Source organism: Rhinopithecus bieti, unplaced genomic scaffold (genome assembly GCF_001698545.2).
Source record: "Rhinopithecus bieti isolate Rb0 unplaced genomic scaffold, ASM169854v2 scaffold_28066, whole genome shotgun sequence".
Lineage (NCBI taxonomy): Eukaryota > Metazoa > Chordata > Mammalia > Primates > Cercopithecidae > Rhinopithecus > Rhinopithecus bieti.
In genome coordinates, this window is record NW_016813021.1 from 1,336,249 (window position 1) to 1,358,621 (window position 22,373).

The window sequence follows — 22,373 nt, forward strand, 5'->3', positions numbered from 1 at the left end:
CGGTTGCGATGAGCTGAGATCACACCACTGCACTCCAGCCTGGGTGACAGAGCAAGAATTCGTCTCAAAACAACAACAACAAAAACAAAAACTATTTAAATGAGACAGGGAGGGCATTGGGGTGTCTGTGCCCAAAATGAGGTCTGGTGTCACTCAACCCTTTCTTCATTCACTCGGCACACAGATACTGAGCACCTGGAAATGCACCCAGTACACAGCCAGTTGTTAGGGCACCAAAAAGATAAGGCATAGGACCAGCCTTGGGGATCCCTAGTTTAGGGCTGCGAAGGGTTTTTAAGGCAAGATCCCCTGGAGCGGCTGAGGCAGTCCTAAGCCTGAAGGGCCTGGCTCGGGCTCCCTGGCAACCACCGAGCGTCTTCCCCTTCCCACCCTGTCCCTCAGCACAGCTGCTGACATAAACCTACTACATGGCTGGTTGACCATGAGATGTGGCCATCAATAGACATTGCTGAAGCATGAAGAGCAGGTGGCCAGGAAGCTGGGGGTCAGGACTCCAGACGCAAGCCGCCCTCCTCAACCCCAGCTCTCACCGTCCTCCCAAGGTCCAGATAATGGATCGTGCATTTAGGTTCCCAAACACCTGCTGTGCAACATGCAGTAGACAAAGCAGACCAAAGCCTTTGCCCTCAGGAGGCTGGCATTCTAGCTCAGGAGCCAGCCAAGACAATGTCGCACTGAAGAAAGACAACAAAAGTGAGATTCACGGGAGGGATCAGTGTGGCTGAGGCACCCCGGAAGGCCCTTGGAGGAGGTGACTTTGGGCAAAGATCCAGACGCCAGGTGGGTGGGGCCAAAGCAGAGAAGATCTGGAAAACCCAACAGCTGCCCAGGGCTTCACTTTTGCTATAGGAGGGGAAATGGCACTGCTTTGGATTCTTCCTCGGTTTTGTCCATTTCTCGGTTCCCAACAACAGACTGAACAGTAGGAGGCCGGTTCTCTGCTTACAGCGGGTGCTGCACCCCATGCGCAGCTCTCGAGAAAGGAGAGCATGGACCAATTTAGTGACTCCAAGGTATGAAAGCAGTGAGATGGTGTCTTTGAGGGAGTTAGTGATAGGCTGAGACCTCCTTGCTGTTTCCCCTGAAGCCTGGTGACTGGAGCTGCCAGGAGGCCACACAGAGAGAGGTTTATGATGGGAGACCTGGAATTCGGAAGGGGCAGAGTGGTCAGGTGACCCACACACGCCTGAGAAAACTGATGTGGAGAGGCTGTGTTGTCATTCTGAGGCAGGAAACAGACAGACAGACACCGGCACAGTGAGAGACAGAGACAGAATCACAGAGCAGAGCTGGCTTCTCACCAGCAGGCGTGGGCACACCTGAGGAAGCATCCAGCGAGGTTAGAAATCTTCCTTAGGTCCTCCTGGGAGACTCAGGTGACCCAAATGGGAAACATGAAAGGCTGGGAGGATTCCCAGGGCTGAGAGAAGGAAGCTACGCAGCCGGCCGGTGCCACATTCCTTGTGCCTCAGGGAGTGCCCTGCCCCCCAATGTCCCCAGCCATGCACCCTGGGGGGAGTCAGCTTGGACATCTGCGCCACCCCTTGACAGGCAAAGTGGGGGCCACAACCTGGGTCCTCCAGTGCCAGCCAGCAGAGGCTGCTCCCATCCCTTGCCTTCCTCCTCCTGCTCCTTCCTCCAGCGCTGGAAAGGTCAGAAGCCACCACCATGGAACTAGAGGGGAAGGAGAGGGAGAACAGAGGGGCCCCTCCTTGCAAAAACTAAAACAAGCCCACAACCTGTGCAGAGCCGCACCTGGGTGTGATCACTCCTTTTCCCACACACCCACTGCCACATGGAGATGGCTTCATGGCTGCGGTCACGGGGCACCCTGTGTTGTCAGAGGTAAGCCAGTGAGACCCGGGGCCTGCCCAGGGGTGCATTGAGGGTGGAGAAGACCTGGCCCCAGCACAGGCATAAACAAGCAGGAGGGCTGGGGAGGGACTAGCACTGGGTTGTGGCCGAGCCCCCGAGCCCTGCTGTTGCAAGGCACTGGCTACACACCCGGCCCCTACCCAGACAGGACCCCGATTCCTCCCTGGCCCCTCTGTGTTCCAGCATCTTCCCAGCCCCTCACCTCCTCTGGTGTGGCCTCACCTCCAGCCGGGATGCCCCATTAGCTGCTCACCCAAGCTGCTAGAACCTCAGGCTAATGGCCCTGCCACCTGCCCTCCTCCCCTTCCGGCTCACTGCTTATCCCGGGCATCCTCCATCAGCCCGCTGAGGGGACTGCTGAGCCTCAGAGACATCTGGCAGCGCCAGGAGGTGGGTCCCTCTCTCTGTGGTTCCTCTCTTCACCTAACTGTTCCCCAGACCTCCAGACCCCTGCCCAGGTGGCCCCTGAGAACTGCTAAGCTCAACTGTGACATGGAAGGGGCCCAGCTGACCCTTGGGCTCTCCCAGGGGGACCCCCTTTTCCTGCCCCTGGCCACACCCTCACCTCATCCACACCCTTCTCCTCCCTGCTGCCCCGCTGGCTTTCCACTTTCCACTGTCGGGGAGTAGCTCTTGCTTTGCCAGGGGACCGGGCAGGGCAGTGGGCTCAGGAGTCAAACTCCCATTCCCAGGGAAGACTCAGGCTGTGGGGCCCAGCCCTGTTCTGAATTATCTCCACCCCTTCTCCCCACAGAGTCTCAGAAATCGAGAAGCCTTCTTCCTCTGCACCACCCAGCCATGCACCCTGGGGGAGTCGGCTTGGACATTTGTGCCACATCCTATCTCCTGTGACACTGCAGGAGCTTCCCTGGTTTTGAGAAGTGATATGGTGGAGAGAAAGCACAGGACTAGGGGCCACAGGTCCTGGCTTCTCATCCAGGCTCCGGGGCTCCCTGGCTGCTGCCTTCCTCTGTGGGCCTCCGTTTCCTCGGTGATCCCATCAGGCGAATTCTAATCCTCCAGGCAGGGCTGGAACCCGCAAGTGATCCCAGGAGCCCCTTCTCTCAGGAGCCCCAAGATCTGAGACCAGGGAGCCAGCTGCACACAGGAGTCCTGCAGGCCAGGACAGTGGCCCCATGGACCTGCCCCCGCAGCTCTCCTTCGCCCTCTATGTGGCGGCCTTTGTGCTGGGCTTCCCGCTCAACGTCCTGGCCATCCGAGGCGCGAGGGCCCACGCCCGGCTCCGTCTCACCCCCAGCCTGGTCTACACCCTGAACCTGGGCTGCTCCGACCTGTTGCTGACAGTCTCCCTGCCCCTGAAGGCGGTGGAGGCGCTGGCCTCCGGGGCCTGGCCTCTGCCGGCCTCGCTGTGCCCCGTCTTCGGGGTGGCCCACTTTGCTCCACTGTATGCTGGCGGGGGCTTCCTGGCCGCCCTGAGTGCAGGCCGCTACCTGGGAGCGGCCTTCCCCTTGGGCTACCAAGCCTTCCGGAGGCCGTGCTATTCCTGGGGTGTGTGCGCGGCCATCTGGGCCCTCGTCCTGTGTCACCTGGGTCTGGTCTTTGGGTTGGAGGCTCCGGGAGGCTGGCTGGACCACAGCAACACCTCCCTGGGCATCAACACACCGGTCAACGGCTCTCCTGTCTGCCTGGAGGCCTGGGACCCGGCTTCTGCCGGCCCGGCCCGCTTCAGCCTCTCTCTCCTGCTTTTTTTCCTGCCCTTCTCCATCACAGCCTTCTGCTACGTGGGCTGCCTCCGGGCACTGGCCCACTCCGGCCTGACTCACAGGCGGAAGCTGAGGGCCGCCTGGGTAGCCGGCGGGGCCCTCCTCACGCTGCTGCTCTGCCTAGGACCCTACAACGCCTCCAACGTGGCCAGCTTCCTGCAACCCAATCTGGGAGGCTCCTGGCGGAAGCTGGGGCTCATCACGGGTGCCTGGAGTGTGGTGCTTAACCCGCTGGTGACCGGTTACTTGGGAAGGGGTCCTGGCCTGAAGACAGTGTGTGCGGCAAGAACGCAAGGGAGCACGTCCCAGAAGTAACGCCACCGCTCGGGGGAAGGAGCATGAGGCAGGAGGGCCTGGCTGCTTCTCCAGGCCCCTGCGGAGGGCTGCTTCGGAGGAACTGCAGGGCAGCCTGGCCCGGAGGCCTCCCTGGAGCCACTCAAGCGGAGAGCGGCGCCTGCTGAGGGCAGCACCCCAGTCAAGAGAAGAGCACGGAGCCAAAGCACGGCGGCAGGGGGAGGTAAGCTTGCCCCTGCACACGTCGGCCCCTTTGCTCGTCTGTCTGTCTCTCCCCTCTGCACGTCCTCAGTCTTCTGCACGACTGTCTTCAGTCGGCCGCGAGCAGAGGCCTTGTACTTACGGGAAGGAGGAGGCAAGCTGTTTCTGACCCACAGGTGTGGTCACTCCGGTGATGCACTTGAGGACAGGCTACGCTGAAATCAGTTCTCAGGTGAGAACATTTGATTTCGGAGTAGGAGAGGAGGCAGGAGGCAGGATAATGACACTGTTATACCATGTGAAACTCGCAAGGGGGCAGCCTTGGAGCTGGGAACGGAGGCTGGCGGGAAAAGATGTTTCAGCCGGGGAGGGAAAAGGCAAGGTCCCGCAGTGATGGGCAGAGGCCACGCAGTTGACTCTTGAACAACGTGGGGATGGGGTGCCGAACCCCCACGCAGTGGAAAATCTGTGCATAACTTTGACTCCTTCCAAAGTTAAACTACTAATAGCCTATTGTTGACCAAAAGCTTTACTCAGTATATAAACAATTGAGTAAGACAATTTGAAGCCAGACACAGTGGCTTATGCCTGTAATCCCAGCACTTTAGGAGGCTGAGGCCGGAAGACTGCTTGAAGCCAGGAGTTCAAGACCAGCCTGGGCAACATAGTGAGACCCCCCCCCCACCTCTACAAATAATAAAAATAAAAATAATTAGCTGGGCGTGGTTGTGCATGCCTGTAGTCCCAGCTACTCAGGAGGCTGAGATGGGAGGATCGCTTGAGCCCAGGATCGAGGCTGCAATAAGCCATGATCGCACCACTGCACTCCAGCCTGAGTGACAGAGCAAGACCCTGTCTCTGGAAAAAAAAGGAAAAAGACATATTTTGTATGTTATATGTATTATGTGCTGTATTCTTACAAGAAAGTAAGCTAGAGAAAAGTACATGTTACTGAAAACATTATTAGAAACAGAAAATACCTTCACAGCACTGTGCTGTATTTATCCATACCGTAAGTTTATGCTGTCAGTTTATAACAGAAAGTGTCTGTCTGAAGCAGCAGTAACCACAGCTGCAGATCTCAATCTATGGTAGATATCAAGCAGTTCAACCTTTTTTTGTAATATTGTAACTTTTCTTTGCTTCTTGGAAGCAGTCTGGCATCACTAGCAGCCCCGCATATGAGGCCCAGGGGGTTATTCAGAGTTTACGGTATTGCACTAAACGTGGTGAAAAATACGCAATAACTACGAGACATCACTTTTTACTTCTATACACAATGTGCTGGCGAGAACTGCTCACCAGGAGACGATTAGCTTCACGTGGTGTTTTAAGCAGATACTCAACAGCTGAGCTCACGGAGACAGCACAGGAGGTGGCTACGAAATTATTACAGGAGTATAGTATATCTACAGTAAATATGTACTTATAACTTAATACTGCACATCTTTATGTTTGCTTGCATTTCTCTTGACTTCAAATGGCACCAAGTAGAGTTTGTATTTGTGTGTGTATATTTTTGATAAATTTTAACTTTCTTTTTTTTTTTTTTTTTTTTTTTTTTTTTTTTTTTTTTTTTTTTTTTTAGACAGAGTCTTGCTCTGTCTCCCAGGCTGGAGTACAATGGTGTGATCTCGGCTCACTGCAACCTCTGCCTCCTGGCTTCAAGCAATTCTCCTGCCTCAGTCTCCCAAGTAGCTGGTATTACAGGCACCCATCACCATACCTGGCTAATTTTTTGTATTTTAAGTAAAGATGGGGTTTTGCCATGTTGGCCAGTCTTGTCTCGAACTCCTGACCTCAGTTGACCCACCCACTTCGGCCTCCCAAAGTGCTGGGATTACAGGCATGAGCCATGGTACCCGGCCAATTTTAACATTCTTTAAGAGATTTGCCCAACCTGGGCAACATGGCGAAACCCTGTCTTTACCAAAAATACAAAAAAATTAGCTGGGCATGGTGCTGTATGCCTACTTGGGAGGCTGAGGTGGGAGGATGCTTTGAGCCTGGGAGGCGGAGGTTGCAGTGAGCTGAGATCATGCCATTGTAGTGAGTCGAGATTATGCCATTGCACTCTAGCCTGGGCAATAGAGCCAGATCCTGTCTCAAAACAAAACAAAACAAACAAAAAAAAGCTTTGCATCCATTTTGTGGCAGTAAATGATAAGATAGACTAGTACCTACATATATTTTTTTCATTCGTGACATACTTAACTTTTGCTTAATTTTTAAAATATATGTCTAGTCTTGTGGTTCCTCTGTAAGTTTTTTTCAAATTGTTGCAAATCTCTGAAAATGTTTCCAATATATTTATTGAAAAAAAATCCACAAGTAAGTGGACCTGCACATTCAAACCTGTGCTATTCAAATGTCAACTATATAGTCTGTAATACGTGATGGGTGCCATGCTGAGTGTCTGCAATGAGTGTTGTCTCACTTCAGCTTCACACAATCTTGTGGTTTAGCCATGCGACTTCTGTGCAGATGGGTGGGTGTTCACTACACGAGGGTACTGGGCAGAGGGGCAAACACTGACTAAATTCTAGCCTGTGCTTTGTTCAGCAAGCCACATGCCTGTCTTGCTTGCATCAAGGGAAGGAGCATTGTGTTCTAATTTGAAGAAATGCACCAGCCACTCCTTAGGCAGCACTTGGTGCGGGGTGGGCTCCTCTGGAAAGGGAGCACCCAGTTTGCACAAAGGTGCTGCACCAGGTAGCTGCGATCCTGGAACAGGATGAAGACAGTTGCCTGAGGCCCTACAGCAAGGACAGGGTAAAAGCAGGATGTGATCCTTCCAAGCGGGACCCCCAAGGGCCAGGGGACATTTGGGAAACCTGGGCTTGTGGAAGTTAACCCTGTATTTGTGGTCCATTTTGCAAAGGATGGCATCCCAAATCCATGAGAGGGAGGGCAGAGGGGAGTGACTGTGGCTGTGAAGGAAACAGACACCTGGGCACCTGCTCTAAATGACAGCAATGCCGTGCACATGATGATGTATTGGAGCACAACAAATGGCGGCCACCAATTTCTACAAATGAGCTCTGTTCGGGCTGAAATGTCTGCGCATCCAAGGATTGTTCTTGTAACTGATGATATACCCCCAACACCCAGAAGAGAGACTGGCACACAGTAGGTGCTCAGTAAATGTTTACTCAATGAATGAATGAATGCTTCTACTGGCCTTCCAAAGAAAGTTCTACATCTGTTTTATCAATATGGAAACAGGCCAGAGAAATTAAGTAACTTCTTTTGGAAGCCAGAAACAAGCCCAGCCCCTGTGCAGTGACGACACCAGGGAATTTCAGTAAAACCCAAACTCCACCCCAGGGAGCCCCAGTGCCTCCTCCCGCACTGCGGGGCGCCAGGGCCCACTCACTTTGGCTCCTGCTCCACAGCCCCTGCTGGGTACTGGGCTGCTTCTCCCAGTTCCTCCTGCCTCCTCCCACTTAGGGCAAATCCAGTGCCTCCCTGGGACCCAGGAGACTCAGTGAGATCCACCCCAGGCGCCTCTCACTCCTGTGAGACCCAAACCTCCTATCACCAAACCCAGCAGGCCAAGCCTGTGTACCCATGACTCCCCCACCCCAGTGTTCCCTCCAGTGGCTCTTTGCCTTTTCAGTATCCATGTCTTCATGATCCTTCCTCTACATCCCCCAAGCCCTCACCACCAAATGTAATGTAAACAGCATGACAGCAAAAACTTTTCGTTCACGACTGCAGGTTTTTTTTCTTTTAGACAGGGTCTCACTCTTGCTCAGGCTGGAGTGCAGTGACACCGTCATGGCTCACTGCAGCCTTGAATTCCTGGGCTCCAGCGATTCTTCCACTTCACCTTCCCAAGTAGCTGGGACCACAGGCACATGCCACTACACCCAGCTAATTTCTTTTTTCTTTCTTTCTTGTTTTTTTGTTTGTTTGTTTGTTTTTCCTGTGGACGCAGGGTCTCCCTAGGTTTCCCAGGCTGGTCTCAAACAACCTGTTGTCAAGCAATCCTCCCACCTCAGCCTGCCAAAGTGCTAAAATTACAGACCTGAGCTGCTGTACCCAGCCTACTGCTGCACTTGTAACAGCTTAATTGAGATATTTTGTACATATCATCACATTCACCAATGTTAAGTGTACAATCCAATGATTTTTAGTAAATTTACTGAGGTGTGGGTCCATTACCATCAGCTAGTTTTAGAACATTTTCATGACCCTAGTAAAATCCTTCATGTTCATTTAAATTTAATCTTGGGCCAGGCAGGGTGGCTCACGCCTATAATCTCAACACTTTGGGAGGCTGGGGCGGGTGGATCACCTGAGGTCAGGAGTTCGAGACCAGCCTGCCCAACATGGCAAAACCTCATCTCTACTAAAAATATAAAAATTACCTAGGCGTGGTGGTGGACACCTGTAATCCTAGCTCCCTGGGAGGCTGAGGCATAAGAATCTCTTGAACCTGGGAGGCAGAGGTTGCAGTGAGCCAAGATCGCACCATTGCATTCCAGCCTGGGTGACAGAACAAGACCCTGTATCAAAAAAAAAAAAAAAAAAAAAAGGAAAAAACCAACTTAATTTTCATTTCTACCTCCATCCCCCAGAGAACCATGAATCTATTTTCTGACTCTATAACTTTGCCTATTCTGGACATATCATATAAATGAAATCTGACAATATATGGTCTTCTATGTCTGGCTTGTTTCACTCAGCATAAGGCTATGGTGTATATGGGTAGCTCATTCCTTTTTACTGCCAAATGGAATTCCAGTATATGGATGTGCCACTTTTTAAAATTCACTCACCAGCTGATGGGCTGCCAGGTGACATTTCCACTGTTGGCGACTATGACCAACACTGCTGGGAACATTTAGGACTGAGTCTTTAATTGGACCTGAGTTTCCACTTCTCTTAAGTAAATACCTATAGTGGAATTGTTGGATCGCATGGTGAATTTATGTTTAACTTTTTAAGCAACTGCCACCTGCTTTCCAAAGCGGGGGCACCACCTCTCATTATTCTCACAAGCAGCGAATGAGGCCCCTGTTTGTCCACATTCTCGCCAACCATAGGCATTGTCTGACTTTTTGCTTGTGGCCATTCTAGTGGATGTGAAATCATATCTCATCGTGCCCCGTGATTGTTTAAATGAACTAAGAGATCACCCGGGAAACTGGATAGCACTTGGGTTTGAACCCTGGTGGTGACATTTCACAAGCTGTATCACCTGAAACAAGTGACTTCACCACGGTGAGGGACAAGGATATGACATAAAAGCGTTGCTCTAGAAGCAAAGTGTCTGCTATGGATTATGTGCCCACAAAAAGGCAGCTGCTGTCATCATCGCCACCACTGCTATTATTATTATTATTATTATTATTATTATTGTCACCCCAGAGATAATCCTGAACCAGTGACAGAGAAAATAGCAGCTGGCATCAGCTGCCCACTCACCACCACATGCCAGGCTTCCGTCAAAGCACTCAACATGTATTAGTAATCTTTTAATCTACCTACATATTGTTTTAATTTGCATGTGTTAATGCGTTGATCTATGAGATGACTACTATGACGAGCTCTGTTCTGTAGGGGAGAAAGCAGAGACATGGAGAATTTAAGTCATTTCCCCCAAATCACAAAGTCAGAAAGGAACAGACCTCATGGAGCTCGCTCTCTGTCATTGCATCACACTTCCTGCCCTTACAAGGCAAATTGGATAAGTGCCATTCTAGAGAAGCAGACAAAATTCAAGTGGAGAAGAGGGGAGGGGAAGACATTGACTGGGGCCTGTTTAGAGCATCCCAGCTGAGGCTGCATGAGAAGGGAGGCATGCAGTTGTGGAATTTGCTCCCCTTTTTGCATACCGACCAGCCCTGGCAACGGAGCTCAAGGCATCTTTGTGCCACTGCTCAACAGTGAGTGACGTCATGGGCACGGCCAGGTCTTTATCAGTTCTGCCAGATAAATAGCCAACTGCACTAGGTCTGGAGAGACAGCAAGGTGCTGTGCGGCGGAGCATTTGGGGTCTCAAAGAAGCAGGTGAGCCTGGGTCCGAGGGGCTGGGTGGAGGAGCATCTTGGTGCTTCTCTGCTGGGGAAGACAGGGGACAGGGCATGCTTAGGAAGACAGGCAGGCTGACCCAGCCTGGAAAGCACCTGGAGACAAGAGGGGTGGGCATGGTGACCACGTGCCCTTTTGGGTAAGATGGTGCTGGCCAGAGGCAGGAAGGCCCCCCACTACCAACTCCATGTCTCTCTCACCAGTGGCCACCACCATGGGTGCAGGCCCCGACCAGTCCTATTTCTCTGGCAATCACTGGTTCGTCTTCTCGGTGTACCTCCTCACCTTCCTGGTGGGGCTCCCCCTCAACCTGCTGGCCCTGGTGGTCTTCGTGGGCAAGCTGCGGCGCTGCCCGGTGGCTGTGGACGTGCTCCTGCTCAACCTGACTGCCTCCGATCTGCTCCTGCTGCTGTTCCTGCCCTTCCGCATGGTGGAGGCGGCCAGTGGCATGCTCTGGCCCCTGCCCTTCATCCTCTGCCCTCTCTCCGGATTCATCTTCTTCACCACCTTCTATCTCACCGCCCTCTTCCTGGCAGCTGTGAGTGTTGAGCGCTTCCTGAGCGTGGCCCACCCACTATGGTACAAGACCCGGCCGAGGCTGGGACAGGCGGGTCTGGTGAGTGTGGCCTGCTGGCTGTTGGCCTCTGCTCACTGCAGCGTGGTCTACATCGTGGAATTCTCGGGGGACACCTCCCACAGCCAGGACACCAATGGGACCTGCTATCTGGAGTTCCGGAAGGACCAGCTAGCCTTCCTCCTGCCCGTAAGGCTAGAGATGGCCGTGGTCCTCTTTGTGGTCCCCCTGATCATCACCAGCTACTGCTACAGCCGCCTGGTGTGGATCCTCGGCAAAGGGGGCAGCCACCGCCGGCAGAGGAGGGTGGCGGGGCTGGTGGCAGCCACACTGCTCAACTTCCTTGTCTGCTTTGGGCCCTACAACGTGTCCCACGTTGTGGGCTATATCTGCGGTGTAAGCCCAGCATGGAGGACCTACGTGATGCTTCTCAGCACCCTGAACTCCTGTGTCGACCCCTTTGTCTACTACTTCTCCTCCTCCAGATTCCAAGCCGACTTTCATGAGCTGCTGAGGAGGCTGTGTGGGCTCTGGGGCCAGTGGCAGCAGGAGGGCAGCGTGGAGCTGAATGAGCAGAAGGGAGGGGAGGAGCAGAGAGAGGACCGTCCAGCTGAAAGAAAGAGCAGTGAACACTCACCGGGCTCTGGAACTGGTGGCCAGGTGGCCTGTGCTAAAAGCTAGGTCCTCTGCAGCAGGAGGGTGTAGCTGGCATGTCATCCTCAGGGCACTTTCTCGCTCACGCCAGGGACTTGGCGTGGCGAGCTGGGGCCCGATGGGGCTTGGGGGCAGAATAGACATCTAGCCTTCCTAAGGGTGTACGCACTAAAGCCCAGCTCTCTATCTCCCCTCCATCCCCATCCACCCACACACCATGGGAAGGGGTCAGGGTGAGAGGCTGCTCTGGAGAACAATGAGGTTCTCGTAGCAGCAGGCAGCTTTTGTGCTTTTTTGAGGGTGGCAGAGGAGCTAAGAGCAGTGCCCAGGGTCTGAGGGGGCTGCCCAGTGAGTGACAGGGGCAGGAGAGGGGAGAACCCTATCCTCAGGGCTGCTCCCAACCAGCGAGTCAGGAGCGGGGGAGACAGGGCGCCAGGAATGAGGCCGCATTCTGCTCCCACAGTGCCTTTTTCAGAAAGTTCCCATTGCTCAATAAATCTGGATCATCAGAGTCATTTATGAACAATGATAGAAGAAAAATTACCCAAATAAATGTGGAAGCAAGCAAAAGAGAATAGTGTTTCCTTCTTCTCCGGTTTTGTTCTGGTGGTGTGCTTGGGCCGGGTGGGACTGGTGGATGGAAGGAGAAAACACCAGACTCCGGAGGAAAAGGGCCAAACACCGGATGCCTGGATGCTGGGAGAGGATCTGGCTTGCAGGGATGAAAATAACAGCTGCCCTGTCTAAAGGACTTAGCCTGACACATCATCTCCTTCTGTCTCTCAATAGCCCTGTGGTAGGTACCAACATTATCCCCAGTTTCAGATGAGGGAGTGACCCAGAGAAGTGACATCTCCTACCTGAGATCCTATAGCTGGTGGGTGATTGAAGTGGGACCAGAAGCTGGCATCAGTGGGCTCTGACACCCATGCCCCTAAGCCACTCTGCTTGTCTCCAGCTTTGTGTCACCTGTGGTTACCTAACCCAGTCAAATGTCCCAAGTCAGATGAGGCCATCTGAGCAGGACAAATGTAAACAGGCCATGATAAGAAACAGAACTAAATGCAAAGCATATTGGCTATTTGTGTGGATTCAACCTTTTCCCAGTAAAAAAGTCCTCTTGGAAAAAATCAAAAAGGTAATTAGTCAGCACAATGAACTTCAGGTTTCTGCAGAGTCAGAAAGATGTTCCTCAGAGCTGTATTCATCAAAGTGTGGCCATTCAGGAAGTTTTCATGTTTCCCGAGTGGTGGCCCATGAGAAATAGCTGGTCAGGACCTCCTCCCCAACCTGAGACTCGCCAGCCCGTTTGCATGCTGTCGGCAGTATTTCAGAAGCATTTGTTGAACACCTATTGCATGCAGACAGCTGGGCTCAGAACATTGGGGAGTTCAACACCACGGTCTTTAAATATCTGCTTCCTCCCTGGGGTTAAGCGTGCTGGAAGAATGAGGACGGGCTGTGTGTGGAGAACTGGATTTCAGGCGGGAGGAGAGGGACTCTGTGGAGAGTTGAAGCCATGAGCTGTCTTTCTGTCCCATGGCTCACCTGTCCATCCCCGGGGCACTCAGCCCTGGTGGCTGCAAAGAAGTTGATGCAAGTAGGGGTCTTCGTGGCTCAGAAAGGGGACAAAGCTGCTGTGGAATCCTGCAACTTCAGAATGGGCACTGCCACCCCAAGGCAGAGAACAGAAAAGCTGAAAACTCCACAGTTAAAAGAGAGCCATGAAGAGCTGGAGTCTCACTCCTCTCCCAGGGTTTATAAGAGGGAATCAGAGGCAGCTTCATGGGCTTTGCTGTCCCCAGCCGTTGCCCAGCTCAGACCAGTCTGTATAAGCAAAAGCCCAGGGGAGGTGAAGATGGAAAGCCATCAGGGTGTGAGCGATCGTGGGAGTGGGGGTGAGCATTTTCCACACATCTCAGAAGCCAAGGGAAAGGGGCTGTCAGAGAATGGGAGAGGGAGGGGGATGGCATCTTTGGAGGGAGGTGGTGATAGCCTGAGACCCTCTTGTTGTCCCCGCTGAAGCCTGGTAACTGGAGTTAGCCTCTCTCACAGAGAGAGGCTGATGATGGGGGACCTGGAACTCGGAAGGGGCAGAGTGGTCAGGTGACCCACACATGCCTGAGAAAACAGATGTGGAGAGGTTGTGTTGTCATTCTGCGGGAGGAAACAGAGACAGACAGAGACATGGGCACAGTGAGAGACACAGACAGAATCAGAGAGCAGAGCTGGCTTCTCACCGGCAGGTGTGGGCACACCTGACAGAGCGTCCAGAGAGGTTAGAAATCTTCCTTAGGTCCTCCTGGGAGGCCCAAGTGACCCCACTGGGGAGCTGAACAGATGACGGGATTCCCGGGGTTGAGGGAAGGAAGCTGTGTAGCCGGCTGGGGCCGAATCCCCTGTGCCTCAGGAGGGACACCCAATATTTCTAGCCACGCACACTGGGAAGAGTCCTTGGAGTTGAGGCCACTGCCTGGGTCCTCCAGTGCTGGCCAGCGGAGGTTGCTCCCGTCCCTTACCTTCCTCCTCCCCATCCTTCCGCCAGCCCTGGAATGACTTATTGGCATTCCTGACAGAGAAGAAGAAAAAATAAGCAACTTGGAAAATGCATCTTAAGGTATAATTCAGGAAAATGTCCCCAATCTTGCTAAAGAGGTCAACATGCAGATATAAGAAATTCAGGGAATGCCTGAGAGGGACTATACAAAATGACCATCCCCAAGGCACATAGTCATGAGACTACATGGAAGAAAAATATCTTTAAGGAAGCTAGAGAAAAGAGCCAAATTACCTATAAAGGGAGTCCACTGAGAATAACAGTGGACTTCTCAGCAGAAGTCTTACAATTCAGAAGAGATTGGGTGCCATTTTTAGGCTTCATTTTTTTGATGGAGTCTTGCTCTGTCACCCAGGCTGGAGTACAGCGGCGTGATCTCGGCTCAATGCAACCTCTGCCTCTGGGTTCAAGCAATTCTCCTGCTTCAGCCTCCCAAGTAGCTGGGATTACAGGCATGCACCACCATGTCCAGCTAATTTTTTTTTGTATTTTTAGTAGGGACAGGATTTCACCATATTGGCCAGGCTGGTCTCAAATTCCTGACCTTGTGATCCACCTGCCTCAGCCTCCCAAAGTGCTGGGATTACAGGCATAAGCCACTGCTCCCAGCCTTCTAGGCTTCTTAAAGAAAAAATGCCAGCCGAGAATTTCATATCCTACCAAAGTAAGCATCACAAAGGAGAAATAAACTCTTTTCCCTGACAATCAAATGCTAAGAGAATTCATCACCACCAGACTGGTCCTATAAGAATGCTCAGAGCAGCTCTAAACGTGAAAACAAAAGAATGATACTCGCTACCACAAAAGTAAACGTAAGTACAAAGCCCACAGACCCTATAAAGCAACTACACAATCAAGACTACAAAGTAACTAACAACACTATGATAAATCACAACCGGAACAAAACCTCACATATTAACCTTGAATGTAAATGGCCTAAACACTCCACTTAAGAGACATAGCATGGACAACTGGATTAAAAAAAATGAGACCCTACCTTCTGCTGTCTTAAAGAGACCCATCTCACATATAACGACACCCAAACCCTCAAAAGGATGGAGAAAGGTCTTTCATGCAAATGGAAAACAAAGGGTTGCTATTGTTGTATGAGATAAAACAGACTTTAAACCAACAATAGTAAAAAAGCACAAATAAGGGCACTTCCTAATGATAAAGGGTTCAATTAAACAAGAAGATTTAACATCCTGTATATATAAGCACCCAACACTGGAGTACCTAGATTTATAAAACAATTACTACTATACCTAAGAAAAGAGATGGACAGCTACACTTCAGCAGCCATTGACAGCATTAGACAGATCATTGAGGCAAAAAACTAACAAAGAAATTCTGGACTTAAATTGGACACGTGATCAAATGGACCTAATAGACATCTACAGAATACTCCACCCAACAACCACAAAATATACGTTCTTCTCATCTGCACACAGAACATACTCTAAGAGTGACCCAATGCTTAGTCACAAAGCAAATCTCCGTAAATTTAAAGAAATGAAAATCATACCAACCATCTTCTCAGACCACAGTGGAATAAAAATAGAAATCAATACCAAAAGGAATTCTCAAAATCACACAAATACATGGAAACTAAACAACTATTTTCTGAATGACTTTGGGGTAAGTCATTAAGGAAGAAGTCAAATAATTAAGGCAGAAGTCAAAAAATGCTTTGAAACAACTGAAAATAGAGGCACAACATACAAAACCTCTGGGATACAGCAAAAGCAGTTTTAAGAGGAAAGTTTATATCACTAAATGCCTACATCAAGAAGTTAGAAAGCTCTCAAATTAATAAACTAACATTACACCTAAAGGAACTAGAAAAACAAGAGCAAACTAAATCCAAAGCTAGTAGAAGAAAAGAAATAACTAAAATCAGAGTAGAGCTAAATGAAATTGTGACCAATAAGCCATTCAAAGGATCAATGAAATGAAAAATTGGTTATTTGAAAGAATAAACAAGATTTATAGGCTGCAAGCTGGATTAACAAAGGAAAAAAAAACCTCCAAAAAAAGCAAATCAGAAATAACACAGGCAACATTACAACTAATTCCACAGAAACACAAAAGATCCTTAGAGACTGCGATGAACATCTATATTCACATGAACCAGAAAATCTAGAGGAAACAAATAAATTCCTGGAAACACACAACCAAGATTGAACCAGAAAGAAATTGAAACCCTGAACAGACCAATATTGAGTTACGAAATTGAATGAGTAATAAAATATCTACAAATTTTAAAAAGCCCTTGACCAGACAGATTCACAGCCAAACTCTACCAGACCTGCAAAGAAGAGATAGTACAAATCCTACTGAAACTATACCAAAAAAATTGAGGAGAAGAGATTCCTCCCTAACTCATTCTACAAAAACAGTCTCATTCTGATATTGGAATCTGTCAGGACACAGTGAAAAAAGAAAACTATAGGCCAATAGCCCGATGAACATAGATCCAAAAATCCTCAACAACATACTAGCAAACCAAATGCAGCAGCACGACAAAATCATAATTCAGCATGATCAAGTGGGTTTTATTCCTGGAATGCAAAGATGGTTCAATATATGCAAATCAATAAATGTGACTCACCACATAAACAAAATTAAAAACAAAAATTATATGATCATCTCAATAGATGAAGAAAAAAAGTATAATAAAATCCAACATCCTTCATGATAAAAACCCTCAAAAAACTAGGCATTGAGGGAACATACCTCAAAATAATAAGAGCCATCCAGGACAAACTCACAGCCAACATCATACTGAATGTGCAAACATTGGAAGCATTCTCCCTAAGAAATGGAACAAGACAAGGATGTCTACTCTCACTACTCCTATTAAACATAGTAGTGGAAGTCCTAGCCAGAGCAATCAGGCAAAAGAAAGGAATAAAAGGTATCCAAATAGGAAAAGAAAGTCAGATTATCTCTGTTCACTGATGACATGATTCTATACCTAGAAAACCCTACAGATTCCTCCAAAATACTCCTAGACCTGATAAATGAGACTGGCAGTTTCAGGATACAAAATCAGAGTATAAAAATCAGTAGCATCACCATATGCCAACAATTGTCAAGCTGAGAGCCAAATAAAGAACACAATCCCAATTACAATAGCCACACACAAAAAATAAAATACCTAGGAATACCTCTAACCAAGGAAGTGAAAGTGAAAGATCTCTACAAGGAGAACCAAAAAACACAAACAAATGAAAAACATTCCATGTTCATGGATCAGAAGAATCAATATCATTAAAATGTCCATACTGCTCAAAGCAATCTTCAGATTCCACCCAATTCCTACCAAATTATCCATGTCATTTTTCACAAAATGAAATCATTCTACCAAAAAGACACCTGCGTGCATATGTTTGTCACAGCACTATTCACAATAGCAAAGTGATGGAACCAATTTAGGTGCCCATCAATGGCAGACTGGATAAAGAAAAAATGGTATGTATACAGCATGAAATACTATGCAGCTATGAAAAAGAATGAAATCATGTCCTTTGCTGCAACATAAATGCAGCTGGAGGCCTAAGTGAATGATCCTAAGTGAATTAACACAGAAACAGAAAATCAAATGCTGGGTTCTCACTTTTAAGTGGGAGGTAAACAATGGATACACACAAACATTAAAGATGGAAACCACAGACAATGGGGACTCCAAAGCGGGGTAGGGAGGGTGGAGGACAAGGGTGGGAAAACTACCTGTTGGGTACCAAGTTCACAATTTTGATAATGGGTTCAATAGAAGCCCAAACCTCAGTATTATGCAATAAGCCCATATAACAAACCTGCACATGTGCTCCCGAATCTAAAATAAATATTTCCAAAAAGCAATTGACCTATATTATTAACATTTTAATCTACCTGTATATATGTTTTAATCTGCATGTGTTCATGCTTTGAAATATGATACGGGTACTATGACGATCCCTGCTTTGTAGGCGAGAAAGCAGAGACACATCACTTCCCCCAAATCACAAAGTCAGGAAGGAACAGACCTCACGGAGTCCAGTCTGTCACTGCCTCATGCTTTGTGCCCTTACAAGGCAAACTAGATAAGTGCCATTCTAGAGAAGCAGACAGAATTCAAGTGGAGGAAAGGGGAGGGGAAGAAGACGTCAGCTGAGGCCTGTTCAGAGCATCCCAGCTGAGGCTGCATGAGGAGGGAGGCACGCAGTCATGAAATTTGTTCCCGTTTTTGCATACTGACCAGCCCTAGCAATGGAGCTCAAGGCATCTTTGTGCCACTGCTCAACAGTGAGTGACATCATGGGCACTGCCAGGTCTTTATCAGTTATGCCGGATAAATAGCCAACCGCTCTAGGTCTGGAGAGACAGCAAGGTGCTGTGCGGTGGAGCATTTGGGTCTCAAAGAAGCAGGTGAGCCTGGGTCCGAGGGGCTGGGTGGAGGAGCATCTTGGTGCTTCTCTGCTGGGGAAGAGACAGGGGACAGGACATGTTCAGGAAGACAGGCAGGCTGACCTCGCCTCAAGACACTCAGAGACAAGAAGGGTGGGTGTAGTGACCACGTGCCCTTTTGGGTGAGATGCTGCTGGCCAGGGGCAGGAAGGCCCCCCGCTACCAACTCCATGTCTCTCTCTCTCACCGGTGGCCACCACCATGGGTGCAGGCCCCGACAAGTCCTACTTCTCTGGCAATCACTGGCTCGCCTTTTCTGTGTACCGTCTCACCTTCCTGGTGGGGATCCCCCTCAACCTGCTGGCCCTGGTGGTCTTCGTGGGCAAGCTGCAGTGCCACCCAGTGGCCGTGGACGTGCTCCTGCTCAACCTGACCGCCTCCGACCTGTTCCTCCCTTTCGCATAGTGGAGGCGGCCAGTGGCATGCGCTGGCCCCTGCCTTTCATCCTCTGCCCTCTCTCCGGATTCATCTTCTTCACTGCTGTCTATCTCCCTGCCCTCTTCCTGACAGCCATGAGCATTGAGCGCTTCCTGAGCGTGGCCCACCCGCTATGGTACAAGACCCGGCCGAGGCTGGGACAGGCGGGTCTGGTGAGTGTGGCCTGCTGGCTGCTGTCTTCTGCTCACTGCAGCGTGGTCTACATCATGGAATTCTCAAGGAACTCCTCCCATAGGCAGAATACCATTGAGACCTGCTACATGGAGTTCCAGGAGGACCAGCTGGTCATCCTCCTGCCTGTGTGGCTGGAGATGGTTGTGGCCCTCTTTGTGGTCCCCTTGATCATCACAAACTGCTGATATAGCCGCCTGGTGTGGATCCTCGGCAGGTGGGGCAGCCACCGCTGGCAGAGAAGGGTGGCGGGGTTGGTGGCAGCCACACTGCTCAACTTTCTTGTCTGCTTTGGGCCTTTGCACATGTCCCATGTCATGGGCTTTGTCCAGGGTGAAAGCACGGTGTGGAGGACCTACGTGATGCTTCTCAGCACCCTGAACTCCTATGTCAACCCCCTTGTCTACTCCTCCAGGTTCCAAGCCAACTTTCACGGGGTGCTGAGGAGGCTGTGTGGGCTCTGGGGCCAGTGGCAGCAGGAGGGCAGCATTGGAGCTGAAGGAGCAGAAGGGAGGGGAGGGGCACGAGGAGGACCTCACAGAAGAAAGGAAGAGTAGTGGACTATAGCAGGGCTGTGGAACTGGTGGCCAGGTGGCCTGTGCTGAAAGCTAGGTCCTCCGGGGCAGGAGGGTATAGCTGGCGTGTCATCCTCAGGGCACTTCCTCGCTCATGCCAGGAGGGATTTGGAGTGGCGAGCTGGGGCCCGATGGGGCTTGGGGACAGAATAGACATCTAGCCTTCCTAAGGGTGTGCGCACTAAAGCTCAGCTCTCTATCTCACCTCTATCCCCATCCACCCACACACCATGGATTGGGCTCTGGAAAGGGGTCAGGGTGACAGGCTGCTCTGGAGAACAAGGAGGTTCTCATAGCAGCAGGCAGCTCTTGTGCTTTTCTGAGGGTGGCAGAGGAGCTAAGAGCAGTGCCCAGGGTCTGAGGGGGCTGCCCAGTGAGTGGCAGGGGCAGGAGAGGGGAGAATCCTATCCTCAGGGCTGCTCCCAACCAGCGAGTCAGGAGTGGGGAAGACAGGGCTCCAGGAATGAGGCCGCATTCTGCTCCCACAGTGCCTTTTTCAGAAAGTTCCCATTGCTCAATAAATCTGGATCATCAGAGTCATTTATGAACAATGACAGAAGAAAAATTACCCAAATAAATGTGGAGGCAAGCAAAAGAGAACAGTGTTTCCTTTTCTCCGGTTTTGTTCTGGTGGTGTGCTTGGGCCGGGTGGGACTGGTGGATGGAAGGAGAAAACACCAGACTCCAGGGGAAAAGGGCCAAACACCGGAAGCCTGGATGCTGGGAGAGGATCTGGCTTGCAGGGATGAAAATAACAGCTGCCCTGTCTAAAGGACTTAGCCTGACACATCATCTTCTTCTATCTCTCAATAGCCCTGTGGTAGGTACCAGCATTATCCCCAGTTTCAGAAGAGGGAGTGGGCGAGAGAGGCGACACCTCCTATCTGAGATCCTGTAGCTGGTGGGCGATTGAAGTGGGATGGGAAGCTGGAGTCAGTTGACTCTGACACCCATGCCCTAAGCCACCCTGCTGTTCTCCAGCTTTGTGTCACCTGTGGTCACCTGGCTCAGTCAGATAAGGCTGTCTGAGCAGGACAAATGTAAACAGGCCATGATAAGAAACAGAACTAAATGCAAAGCACAGTGACTATCTGTGTGGGTGCATCCTCTCCCCAGTAAAGAAGCCTTCTTGAAAAATATAGATTATGATAATTGGAGTCAATGATTGGGCAGGTGACTCACATGGGCACCCGTTGCTCCTCAATCTTAGCTAATGCAGGATCTCTTCAACTTTTTACATCCTTGTTCCCTTCAGGAGCCTTTTTGGACATACATCTTTCCTACACAGCACATTCCTCCGCCTGCTTATGCAGTTTCAGTGCAACCAACACACTGTCTGTTTACATGTTGTGGCCCTTTAGAAAGACAGAAACCAGCTGGGCGCAGTGGCTCACGCCTTTAATCCCAGCACTTTGGGATGCTGAGGCGGGCAAATCACTTGAGGTCAGGAGTTCGAGACCAGCCTGGCCAACGTGGTGAAACTTCGTCTCTACTAAAAATACAAAAACTAGCTGCAGTGGCAGTGCACACCTGTAATGCCAGCTACTCAGGAGGTTGAGGCAGGACAATGACTTGAGGCCAGGAGCAGAGGTTGCAGTGAGCCGAAATCACAACATTGCACTCCAGCCTGGGTGATAGAGTGAGACTCCATCTCAAAAAAAAAAAAAAAAAAAAAGAAAGAAAAGAGAAAAGATAAGACAAGATACAAATCATTGTGAGATTTTTTGTTGCTGTTGTTCCCCAAGAACTAGTTTTCACCTATTTGGGATCAACATCGTTGCTGCTGAGCATGTCTGAGCCACGGAAATGGTCCCATCTAATATACTTGATAGAGCCTGTCTCACAGAACTGTAGCCCAACAAAATTAGGCTGAAGATCTTGCTGCAGGAAGGGAGATCACACTCCAGAAGAAGTGTGGGGCTTCGTGCCAGAGAGGAGAGCCAGTTATCATCGAATTTGAGCTAAGGGTAGCGTGAATTTAGATGAAGAGGTGTGTGATGGGCTCAACACAAAGCAGGGATGTGTGGAAACAGGCCAGTGTCAGGTGGAGATCAGGAAGACTACTCAAGATCCTGTTTCTCTGGAAAAACGAAGCAAAGATAAAGGTAGAACTCTGTATTGAAAAACTCCTTATCTGAAGCTCTGGTGGGTTGAAAATCAAGGTTGCATCTCTGTGTCAGAGACTCTGATCCTCTAAGCAGAAGTACATATTCCTTTCTTACTCATGATCTCATGCATCCGACTATCTTTGACTTTTGAGAACTAGGTTTTTTAGCAATATCCTTTTGTTAATTAGCAAAACAAGTTTTTAAAGGTTTACAAGAGGAATTTTTTTAGAAGGAGAGATCATCCTGTACTGAAACCAAGGGCAGGTCAACCCAGAAGGACAAGAGGAAGGGAAGACTCAACCCATCTCCGCTACAGCTTCCTGGGACCGCAGGTCAAGTCTCGGCTTACAGGGGAGTGAGAGGAAACTAGAAATTTTCAATTACCCAGTGTTGGCTGGATGCGCTGACTCACGCCTGTAATCCCAGTGCCTTGAGAGGCTGAAGTAGGAGGATTGCTTGAAGCAAGACTCCTTCCTCTAAGAAAAATAAAGTTATCTGGGCATAGTGGCACATGCCCATAGTCCCAGCTACTCATGAGGCTGAGGCGGGAAGATCGCTTGAGCCCAGGAGATCGAGGCTGCAGTGAGCCGTGATTGTACCACTGCACTCCAGCCTGGGTAACAGAGCAAGACCCTAAAACAAAAACACAAAGGAAAGAGAAGGAAGGAAGGAAGGAAGGAAGGAAGGAAGGAA

At 50.1% G+C, this 22,373-nt stretch overlaps 2 protein-coding genes and 1 pseudogene across 2 annotated transcripts; all 3 read left to right on the forward strand.

The window, feature by feature from the left end:
* Positions 1–206: 206 nt before the first annotated feature.
* Positions 207–5,350, forward strand: FFAR1 (free fatty acid receptor 1). Its single transcript, XM_017847545.1, has 3 exons — positions 207–1,866; positions 2,080–2,286; positions 2,651–5,350. The coding sequence occupies exon 3, from the start codon at positions 3,033–3,035 to the stop codon at positions 3,933–3,935; it is 903 nt and encodes a 300-aa protein (XP_017703034.1). The 5' UTR covers positions 207–1,866; positions 2,080–2,286; positions 2,651–3,032; the 3' UTR covers positions 3,936–5,350.
* Positions 5,351–9,514: 4,164 nt separating this feature from the next.
* Positions 9,515–11,952, forward strand: FFAR3 (free fatty acid receptor 3). The gene is made up of 2 exons (XM_017847546.1): positions 9,515–10,133; positions 10,358–11,952. Exon 2 carries the CDS (start codon positions 10,369–10,371, stop codon positions 11,407–11,409), a length of 1,041 nt encoding a protein of 346 aa, XP_017703035.1. The 5' UTR covers positions 9,515–10,133; positions 10,358–10,368; the 3' UTR covers positions 11,410–11,952.
* A 6,637-nt stretch (positions 11,953–18,589) lies between these two features.
* Positions 18,590–19,609, forward strand: LOC108512314 (G-protein coupled receptor 42-like; annotated as a pseudogene).
* The last annotated feature ends 2,764 nt before the right edge of the window (positions 19,610–22,373 follow it).

What these genes read in the sequence shown, in the direction of transcription:
- FFAR3 (XM_017847546.1), top strand. Translation starts at nt 10,369, where the DNA reads ATGGGTGCAGGCCCCGACCAGTCCTATTTCTCTGGCAATCACTGGTTC.
- FFAR1 (XM_017847545.1), top strand. Translation starts at nt 3,033, where the DNA reads ATGGACCTGCCCCCGCAGCTCTCCTTCGCCCTCTATGTGGCGGCCTTT.